General features: G+C 44.2%; 1 protein-coding gene and 1 long non-coding RNA gene across 3 annotated transcripts; one reads left to right on the forward strand and one right to left on the reverse strand.

The window, feature by feature from the left end:
- LOC121445824 lies at positions 1-10,272 on the reverse strand. 2 transcript variants are annotated; one of them, XR_005974012.1, is made up of 4 exons: positions 10,184-10,272; positions 4,969-5,127; positions 2,256-2,304; positions 1-535 (listed from the first exon to the last, which is right to left on the reverse strand). It is a non-coding gene; the product is annotated as an uncharacterized LOC121445824 (long non-coding RNA). The 2 variants fall into 2 exon arrangements; XR_005974011.1 differs by having other exon boundaries at positions 10,199-10,271.
- Positions 1,558-9,065, forward strand: LOC121445823 (histone deacetylase 8-like). Its single transcript, XM_041647968.1, has 4 exons — positions 1,558-2,087; positions 2,613-2,665; positions 6,922-7,052; positions 8,849-9,065. Exons 1-4 carry the CDS (start codon positions 1,863-1,865, stop codon positions 8,992-8,994), a joined length of 555 nt encoding a protein of 184 aa, XP_041503902.1. The 5' UTR covers positions 1,558-1,862; the 3' UTR covers positions 8,995-9,065.
- Positions 10,273-10,275: the final 3 nt, after the last annotated feature.

Genomic DNA, 10,275 nt, shown 5'->3' on the forward strand with positions numbered 1-10,275 from the left:
CAGCGCTCTTAACTGCTGAGACATCTCTCCAGCCCCAGTTCTTTGTATTTTTATGTAAGCTGTTCCTTCCAGTCAGCATGGCGTCCCATCCTCACCAAGCACAATATTGTACATTCACTGAGATTGTCTCAAATGCTACTAAGAACGCTGCTTAACCATTTATTGAATACTCATTATTTAAGTACTTAATGCTTTTTTTTTTATTTTTCGAGACATGGTTTCTCCGTAGCTTTTGGTTCCTGTCCTGGAACTAGCGCTTGTAGACCAGGCTGGCCTTGAACTCACAGAGATCCGCCTGCCTCTGCTGGGATTAAAGGCGTGTACCACCACCGCCCGGCTCTTAAGGCTTATTTTGTTAGGTAAATTAAGCACCTTACATTCATTATCTGGACCTGTATTGACATGGTTTCTTTTATAGTTCCCTTATTTTCTGTATAATGATGCCGATTCCTTGAGAGTACATTGCATCTTTGAGTTCACAGAGTTGATGAAATTACTTGAGTAGCTGAGTGATGACCGCACTTTGAACTAGTTCCTATGGAAGAATACAAAGGAAGCATGACTGGATCCATTCTAACTGGAGAACACATGTATACGCCCCAAGATTGCAAGAATATTATGTATCAAGGAGATAATAAATGGACTATTGACCACATGTGTAGCACAAAGTCAACCTGGAAGAATCAAGTTCATGTAGTAAAAGGAGTATTTCGATTTTCATTGTCAGGTAGATCTGATTTTGGGTTGTTTTCCTACTTCAGTGTGTGGCTAAGAATGACGTTTTCTCTTCAGAATACGCTGTAAAGTAAGCATATTACAGCTTCCTTCACAGAACTGTTGAAAGGATTCACTAAGATAATAACCAAAGTGCCTATCACAAAATGAAGTTACACATGTGGGCTTGTTTCAGAGGCCTCAGTAGGTCAGTTCAGGATGGTGTGAGTGTTGGGGGTCTGGGAACTGACCAGCTAGGCTCAGATCATGGAGGCATCCAGAAACCCAAAACTACACTACCTGAAGGCACACTAACACCCTGCAAGCCAAAATGAAAACATTCACCCTAAGCACTGTTTAGCTGCAGAAGCGAATGAAAGGAAATGTGGGAGGGAGCTGCGTTTTCCAAATTTTGGGGCGACATCCCGCACTTTCCATCACGCGAAAGATCCAGGAAGATGCTGTTATTTTTCTTTGGTTAAATTCTACCTTACAATTTTCACAATCTCAGTCAGTTTCAGGAAGGGGATAGCTGATTTGTCAGAGTAGATTACTGGTGAAATTGTTAGCTCTTAACGGATCGTGAGGAAAAGTAGAAATAAAGTTGCAGCACGAAATTTGCTGTGTAAAATTTCCAAACCAGTCAGTGAGTTAATCCCACAGCCCCTCAAAGCCTGTTCTTAGTACAGTCGGCTGATGTAGCTGGATGGTGGTGGGTCTTATGTGGCTATTAAAAATGTATTTAAACCTCTAAACATTTAAATGGCTGTATTTACAGACTGAAAACTTAAAAGAGTTGAGGCTCCTTTTTAGCGCCAAAACTTGAAATCGCAGCTTTTAGTGTTCAGCTGTAACTCTTCCGTTATCTTACTCTCTTAAAACTACATCTCCCAGCATGCTCTGAAGCTAATCTGACCTCATTTCAAATGGCCCCGTAGGGCAACAAGGCTGGTTAGTTTTGACCCTGCTGCTTGTGCCTTGAAAAAAAATCGATGCCAATTGGCAGCCATTTGGGCTTTTATATCTGTTAAGCTCTTTTTTTGAACTGTAGTCATTAAATGAAGGGATTTGGTATGGGAGGGCCCATTCATTCCCTCAGCTGGGCGAGGGACCAGGCAAACTGTCTCCGGCAATCTAAATAAGAGGGAATGTTGAACAGGGAACACCGCTGGGGCCGAACAGAGGCGCAGGAACCGGAGCCCAGGCTGTGTCCGCAAACTGTCGGGTCCGGACTTTGGCTCAGGGACGGTCGGAAGTGGGAGATGGAGATGCCAGAGGAACCGGCCGATAGTGGGCATTCGCTGCCCCCGGTTTATATTTATAGTCCCGAGTATGTCAGCATTTGCGACTCTCTCGTCAAGATCCCCAAACGGGTAAGAGGTCTGGATGAAAGACCACCGTTTGGGGGGATGGGAGTGGGAGGGTGTAAAAGGGAGTATGTTAGGAAACCAGGAAAACTAGACTTGAGTGATACCTTAAACAAAAATTTAACTAGCCGTTTCAGGTACACCAAGCTGGGGCAGAAGGAAGTGGTTTGTTACCTTTGGGGAGCACGACGGGACGTCCGAGCCGAGGGTGAGGGCGGGAGATCTGAAGGCGGGGGGAGAGAAAGAAACGGTGAAGTGGTGAGTGGAGGTTCTAATAGGCTGGGTTCATTGATGTCCTTGACCACAAGCTGTTGGAGGACAGTATGCCATCACTTGTGTTCAGTATACTGGGTAGCCTGGCGATTTTAATGCTTTGTATTGTTTTGTCTTAAGTTTTTCCCAACTGACAAAGTGACAAGAGAGAAGAGATAAAGTAGTTAGTTCTTCATGCAGGATGTTGTTAATGGGATTTCAGTAAATTGAGCCTTGAAGAGACTGTTTTGTCTTTCTTTTTTCATGCTGATATTTCAGGCCAGTATGGTCCACTCTCTGATCGAAGCATATGCCCTGCACAAACAAATAAGGTAAGTATGTTGACCTTTCTCAACATTGTCACCCATGAAGCCATAATAAATAAAGTGCTGCTGGATAAGCACTTGCCAGATGCTAAGATCTTTTTGATGCGGGTGGGGAGGGGTTAAGCAGGGAAGTGTTCAGTGTGTTTTATATTTGCTTTGGGTTTGGTTTTATTTGTTTTCTAAAGCTGGATTTGAGGATGTGGGCTCAACTTGAGACTTTTAGATATACTACTCCACTATCATCGCCAAACTTTACACCACCCAATCTGTTGAAAACAAGCCAGAACTTAAAAGCTAGCAACATGCATCTCAAAAACATACCAAAACCAACTTTCCATTGATTTCCTATTCTGTGTATAATATCATAAATGCAACTCTTACGGACGTGGCACATGCAAGTCAGGTTTTCTCATGACTGGGTGAGTGACTGTATCATCTAATGCTTCATTTCCCTCCCAGAAAGTAATGTAATATGTTTTTAGATTTTATCCTTAGTATTATTAGTCATTTTAATAATAATAATAAGCCGGGCGGTGGTGGCGCACGCCTTTAATCCCAGCACTCGGGAGGCAGAGGCAGGCGGATCTCTGTGAGTTCGAGACCAGCCTGGTCTACAAGAGCTAGTTCCAGGACAGGCTCCAAAGCCACAGAGAAACCCTGTCTCGAAAAGCAAAAAAAAAAATAATAATATGTACGTTCATTGTGTGGTTTTTCAAGACAGGGTTTCTCTATGTAACAGTCCTAGCTCTCCTGGAAGTCAATTTGTAGACCAGGCTGGCCTCGAACTCACAGAGATCCACCTGCCTCTCCCTCCCAAGGGCTGGAGCTAAAGGCACGCGCCACCACCTCCCGACAGTGTGTACATTCTTTAGGAATGTTTTGCTGTTGCTTTGAGACAAGGTCTCTGGTGTAGCTCTGTCTGGCTAGGGACTGTTACATTCACTAGGCTGGCCTTGAATTTATTAAGATCCACAGGCCTCCGTCAAAAGGTGTGTGTCACCACTTCTGGCTAGGAATGTTTTTCTACCATTGCTTAACTCCTGTGTTTGTCAAGATAATGATTTGCCTTTCCTTAAAGGATTTTAACACTTTTCTAAGCCAGGTGGTGCTGGAGGGGCGTCACAAATTCTAAGTCAGGCTTTGTGACTTAGCCAGAATCTGTCTCAAAAATTTTAAAGAGGTTTGGGATATTGTTCAGTGTATAGAACACTTGTCTAACATACCTGAGGCCTAGATTCCCCCCCCACACACACACACAATCAACACTTAAAAATATTCTATTGCAAATAAGATGTTAAAGCAAGACTCGTTAGCTTGCTGGTCAGGAGAGGCTGACAGTATTCTTTAGTTTTAGGATTCAGGGAAATAAGTAATAAATGTAAGAGAAAACATTTGGAGAAGCTGGGAAACATAATCCAATATGATTGTGATTGTGAAAAAAATTGAAACTGGCCCTCTTACATATTCTGTCCCGAAACTAGCTCTGTTTGAACTCCCAGAGATCTGCCTGTCTCTGCTTCCTGAGTGCTAGGATTAAAGGCATGTGCCATTACACCAGGCTTCTTGATATTTTTATTTTAAACATTTTTATTAACATTGCATTTATTTATTTTGATGGGGTGTTGAGTGTGTGAGGGAGTGGTCAGCCAAGTGCATATGCAGAGGTCAGAAAACAACTTGGCGGGAGTTGATTCTCTCTTCCACCATGTGGGTCCAGGGATTGAACTCAGGTCATCAGACTTGGTAGCAAGTTCTTGTACCTGCTGAGCCATCTTGCTGGCCCTAAGATTTTTATTTTAATGGACAACTTTTTCGCCTCTCATGGTATAGATGAGTACTTGAAGAAAAATCAAGAATCCTTGATTTTGACTCTAACTTTTAAAGTTGAACGACAGGATTTCAAACACCTTGGTTATACTAGTTACCTAAATATCCTACCTGTATTAGTTCACGATAACCTCATGGCTCTACTCTCATTTGAAGAATATACACGGCTAGAGTGGTGCTCCTTCAATTTAAATGGGCAATCATCATGTTAAGATTGATATGAAGCCAGAAGTAGTGGTGCACACCTTTAATCCTAACACTCTGTGAGTTCGAGGCCAGCCTGGTCTACAGAAGGAGTTCCAGGACAGCTTACACAGAGAAACCCGGTCTTGATAAACCTGTGTGTGTGTTCTTGTTAGAATACAAATTGTGGTTCATTGGGCCTAGATTCAGACTTGAGCTTTGCTTTTCTAAGAAAGAAACTCCATGCTGCTAGTGTGTTCACTACCTACCCATTCATTGGCAAGGGTTAGAGAACTTACTTAACTGCAGCAGAATCCAGAAGTGAAGATGGAGACTCAGCAGGTTCGAGGCCAAAATCCCCATGTAACTTGCTTCCTTTATTCTCTCCTTTCTTCCTTTTCTTGCTCACTGTGGGGAGCAGGGTGAGAGATTCTAGCCGTTTGCTCCTTCTGTCCTTCCTTGGGAGACAGAGAGAAGAGAACAAGTAATAGAAACTTTATGTTTGAGGACACTGGAAGGATGAAGCAGAAAGTAAGAGCACTTGCTATGCAAACACTAGGACCCAAGTTCAAGTCCTCAGAATCTAGAGGAAAAGCTGGATTGTGTCACACATCCATGTAGCCCCGGTGTCTTGGCAGGGATAAACAAGAGTCAGAAAAATTGCTGGGGCTTGCTGATCACCAGTCTAACTCCAAGTTCAGATTCAGTGAGAGAGCCTGTCTCAAGGGAATAGGGTGGGAGTTACAGAGCAGGATTGTGGCCTCCTTTGCTGGCCTCTGTGCATGCACGGGCTTGCAAAAACCCCTGCATTTGTGCCCATACAGCCCCCCATAAATAAACACTTTTTACATTTGACTTCTCATTTTTTTTGAGACACTCTTATAGAGCCCAGTCTGGTGTAGAACTTGTTGTGTAGCCTAGGCTAGCCTCACACTCATGATTCTCCTGCCTCTCAAGTGCTATGATTACAGACATTTGCCACCATATCTAACATATTACCTTTTTCTGCAGCGTTTGGCACCAACCGTAGGGCCTTGCCCATGACAGGCAGATGTTGTATAACTGCTCTGCATCCCCCGTCCAGTTTCCCACCTTTTTACTCTAATATTAATGCTAGTTGTCCATGAAGTTTTGTATATGTTATTTCATCTCCACATAAGTCCACTAAACTGACCCATTTTACAGATGAGAAAGCTGAGGTATAGAACAGTCAACTCACCTGAAGTTAACAGAACTAGTAAGTACGGAGTTAGGAAAGGAATTCAGTTCTCTGGCTTCAAATTCTGCTTGATAACCCAGCTGCCTATTCAAATAGTCACAGAGGGATGCGGGGTGGGGGAGAGGGGACAAGGCTCAGCACCAAAACTAAAGCAAGAGACTACACTGAAAGAATTGCCTGGTCCAAGCAGAAACTGATTCAAACGTGACTAGCTTCCTTCCTGCTTTCTCATGAGATGTAACTTACGGAGTAAAGCTTATATTTCAGCCTTCTAGACATATAGTTTTATGATTACTTATTTTATGTGTATGAGTGCTTGGCGTGTGTGTGTGTGTGTGTGTGTGTGTGTGTGTGTGTGTGTGCGCGCGCCGCCTGGTACCTATGGAGGTCAGATCTCGAACTGGAGTTCCACGTGGTTGTAAGTCACCATGTGGGAGATGGAAACTGAACCCCAGTCCTCTGCAAAAGCAACAAATTCTTTTAACCCCTGAGCCATCTCTCCAGCTCCAGAGCTCTTTTAATTTTTTTAAAAATGATACGTATTTCTTTAGGGGGATGTGTGTACCAGAGAGCACACATGGAGGTCAGAGGGCAACTTGCCAGGGCAGTTGGTTCTCTCCTCCACAATGTGGGTCCCAGGGATTAAACTCAGGTTGGCAGGCTTAATGGCAGATGCCTTTACCCCTGAGCCATCCTTCTGGCCCCGGGTTAATGCGTTCTATGTGGCTAAACCAGGGACCTTGACCCAAGATTATCTGTTTGAGTTAAATATGGTTTTTCAGTTATCGTTTCCTACCTAAAAACCCAAAAGAAAAAAAATCTGTCTTCTTGTCTCTTATTAGTGGGGTCAGTATCATAGATGGAGGAAGTGAAGGCTGGGCAGTGCAGCAGAGCGACAGTGTGTTTATGACTTCGGCTCACTGGAACCAGAAGCTGGGAGTTGTCTTTTCTGTTCAGATATTGACTGCTATTTCCAGCTCTTTGCATACTCTGAGTCTCATGTACTTCTGTATGTCCACGCTGTTATTATTAGGATAGTGAAGCCCAAAGTGGCCTCCATGGAGGATATGGCCACCTTCCACACTGATGCCTATCTGCAACATCTCCAAAAGGTCAGCCAAGAAGGTGATGAGGACCATCCGGACTCTATAGAATACGGACTAGGTAAGAGTCCTCGGGCAACAGTGGGACCCCAGCTTGTAGATTATGGTACTTAATTTGTCTCTCTGTGTTTATGTAGAAGGATGTGTGTATGTGCAGTAGTGTGCTTGTGTCTGCTGGTACACACGTGGAACCAAAAGTCAGCACTGGGTGTCTTTTGTTTTGTTTCGTTTGAGACAAGGCTTCTCTGTGTAGCCCTGACTGTCCTGGGCCTCCCTCTGTAGACTAGGCTGGGCTTGAACTCACAGAGATCCACCTGCCTCTGCCCCTGAGTGCTGGGATTAAAGGCATGTGCCACCACCACCTGGCTCTGGGTGTCTTCTTTAATCACTCACCACCTTACATTTTGAGGCTCTCACTGAACTTGAACTTCACCATTTTGACCAGGTTGGACGGCCAGTGGTCTCCAAGCATCTACTTGTCTCCACCCCTCCAGTGCTGGGGTTACACATTCATGCCTCGTGTGCCGGCTTTTAACATGGATGCCAGGAATCTGAACTCAGGCCCTCATCCTTGTGTGCCAGGCATCTTACTGACTGAGCTACTTCCCTAACCCTTAATACTTGTTTCTTTTCTTTTTTATCTTTAAGTTTTATGTGTACGCCTGTGTGCCTGAGTGTATGTGTGTACCACGTGCATGCAGTGCCAGTGGAGGTCAGAAGAGGCCGTAGAGCCCTTGGACCTGAAGTTAGAGATGTTTGGAAACTGCCATGTGGATTCTGAGAATTGAACCCAGGTCCCCTGGAAGAGTAAAAAAATGCTCTTAACTGCTAGCCACCTCTGTGGCCCGATACTTTTAAATTAAGAAATAATATAACTGATGCATGTGTGCACATGTGTCTGTATGTGTGTGTGTCTGTCTGTCTGTCTGTGCCTGTGTGTGTTATTGAGGGTGGAACCCAGGTCCTGGGATATGCTAATGAGGCACTCTGCCTTAGCTACATCTCAAGCCCCAACTGTTCATTTTAATCCCTCAGTCTGGTCATATTGTGAACACTCTATGAGTCGAACACAAGAGAACCATGAGACTGATGGAGAAGAATCGCTCAGTGCTAAGATTCTAAGGGCAGCACTTGGGGCTGCACTAGCTGTAGTGATCATATATTTTAAGTATTGACTTATTTGGTTTGAGGTTTTTTTTTTTAATTTTTCCAAGACAGGGTCTCACTGTAAAAGCCCAGGCTGGCATGGAACTCACCTGCCTCTGCCTTCCAAGTGCTGGATTAAAGGTATGCGTCACCATGCATGGCATTAGGTAAATGTTTAAATTCTGGCTAATTTTCCTACCTTATCCTTCATCAACAGATGCCTTAAAAAAATCACAGTGAATTGTCAACAGCATGGTCTAGTGCAGGTGTGTCCAGCTTGCAGCTCGTGGGCCACATGCCTCCCACGATAGCTATGAATAGGGCCCAACACATTTGTAGGCGACAGCAGCATACTGCGATGTCAAAGGCACCACTCTTCTAGAGAAACTGTGTGGCTTAAAGAAAGATACTAGGTGGGGCTATCAAAAGACCCGGTCCCAGGCCTGGCTCTGTGTGACCACTGGCAAAATACATCACCTCTCGGGCCTTGATGGACTGCTGGTGGGATATGAGAAGTTCATCTTGAAGGTTTTACCCTTTCTATTTCTAACCTTTGAAAGCCTTCCCTGTCTAACATTGGAGATGCTTATCTGTCCCCAGTGGAGCTGGTTTTAGCCCAGAACCTTCTTTAGGCTGTGCTGTTGACACAGCTTAACCTATTCTTCCTTCCCCAGATCTTCTTTAACAGATTTTTCTGGGTTCTGCCCCCAGGTTATGACTGCCCAGCCACAGAAGGAATATTTGACTATGCGGCTGCTGTGGGAGGAGCTACAATCACTGCTGCCCAGTGCCTGATTGACGGGAAGTGTAAAATAGCGATTAACTGGTCTGGAGGGTGGCATCACGCAAAGAAGTAAGGAAATGCCTTTCTGCCTTCTTACTCTTTCCCTGGTCAATCTCTCAGTTAGATAAACCTGTACACTTGTTATACTGATACTCAAGGGAACCACGAATATGTCTAGCGTTTATAAGGAGTTCTGAAAAGATGCAAGTAAGATAAATGACCTAATGCAGTGGAAAACACTGAACTGAAAGTCAAGGCATCTGCGCGGTATGCCTAGTTTTCCTGCAAACTTGTCCAGACCTCCCTAGACCCCAGGTTCTTCATCAGGGACAGGGAAAAGGAAGTAGCTAGACAACCTACGCATTCCTTGGAAATTCCCTGTCTCAGGGACCTGGCTCTAGGAACAGGAACAGAATTCGAATAGTTAGAAGATAATATAAATTATGGTACTAAGGGAATATGTGTAGTATATAAGATAGATTGGCAGTCGGGAGAAGTTGATCATGGAGGTGTTGGGAGAGGAGCATGTCAGAGCCATTACTTGACAGAAGTAAGAAATGGGTGTTTGAATAAGTAGCTAATTGATGAGACTAGACATAGAACAAAAGGCTTCAAAAGAATCGAGGAAAGTGACAAGAACGACAAGGTCTTCTTCCGCATCTGCCATCTCATTTGCTCTGTTACTTAATACTTGCGAGGGAAGGGGGATTTTGAACTTATCAGTGTGCCTGCCGTCTGAGTGAAAGAAAGCGGCTGTCTTTCACAAATGGGGTGCAGCCAACCAAGACCTTGGTCTTCAGTAAAAAGGACCCAGCATTTGATTCCTTCAGACTGAAAGGCACTACAATTGTAGCGTGTGCAAATCTGCATAGTAGTATGCAATACTATTCTTTTCCAAATGGACAGATTTCTTGGCCAAAGAAGTCCTTGTAAAACTAAATAACTACAGTCTACTACCTAGACAATAGAAAACTGACGTCTTAGTAATGATTCCACATGGTCTTAAACAAAGAGAATAGGCCCGCTTTTGTTAGCTTTTTTTTTTTTTTAAGTTCAAAATTAAAACAGGATCTTTTCTTATTAAAGCCAAAGAATAAAAAAGAAGAACAAGATTTTCTACATCCAGGACTTCTCTGTCCTTTGGGCACAGGGAGTAAGGGAGCCCTGTGGCTTCACGAGCGTGCTTGCTCTGGCAAGTGCGCTGTCATTTCCCGTTTCCCTTTGCTGCAGAAGACCTGCTAGGAGTTGGGGCACTTTCATACCTTGCCACTTCTTACCGCTGTGTTTCTGCCAGAGGCTGTACTTGGAGTGGAGTCAGTCTGGCTGCAGGTGTGAAGGTGCTCGCTTCATTAAG

This window comes from Microtus oregoni, unplaced genomic scaffold (assembly GCF_018167655.1).
Source record: "Microtus oregoni isolate MIOR12 unplaced genomic scaffold, Mior012 001050F_ref0000461, whole genome shotgun sequence".
In the NCBI taxonomy this organism is placed as follows: Eukaryota; Metazoa; Chordata; class Mammalia; order Rodentia; family Cricetidae; genus Microtus; species Microtus oregoni.

What these genes read in the sequence shown, in the direction of transcription:
- LOC121445823 (XM_041647968.1), top strand. Translation starts at nt 1,863, where the DNA reads ATGTTGAACAGGGAACACCGCTGGGGCCGAACAGAGGCGCAGGAACCG. An exon ending in TCGTCAAGATCCCCAAACGG is followed by an intron (nt 2,088 to 2,612) that starts GTAAGAGGTCTG and finishes CTGATATTTCAG; the next exon opens with GCCAGTATGGTCCACTCTCT. An exon ending in GCCCTGCACAAACAAATAAG is followed by an intron (nt 2,666 to 6,921) that starts GTAAGTATGTTG and finishes TGTTATTATTAG; the next exon opens with GATAGTGAAGCCCAAAGTGG.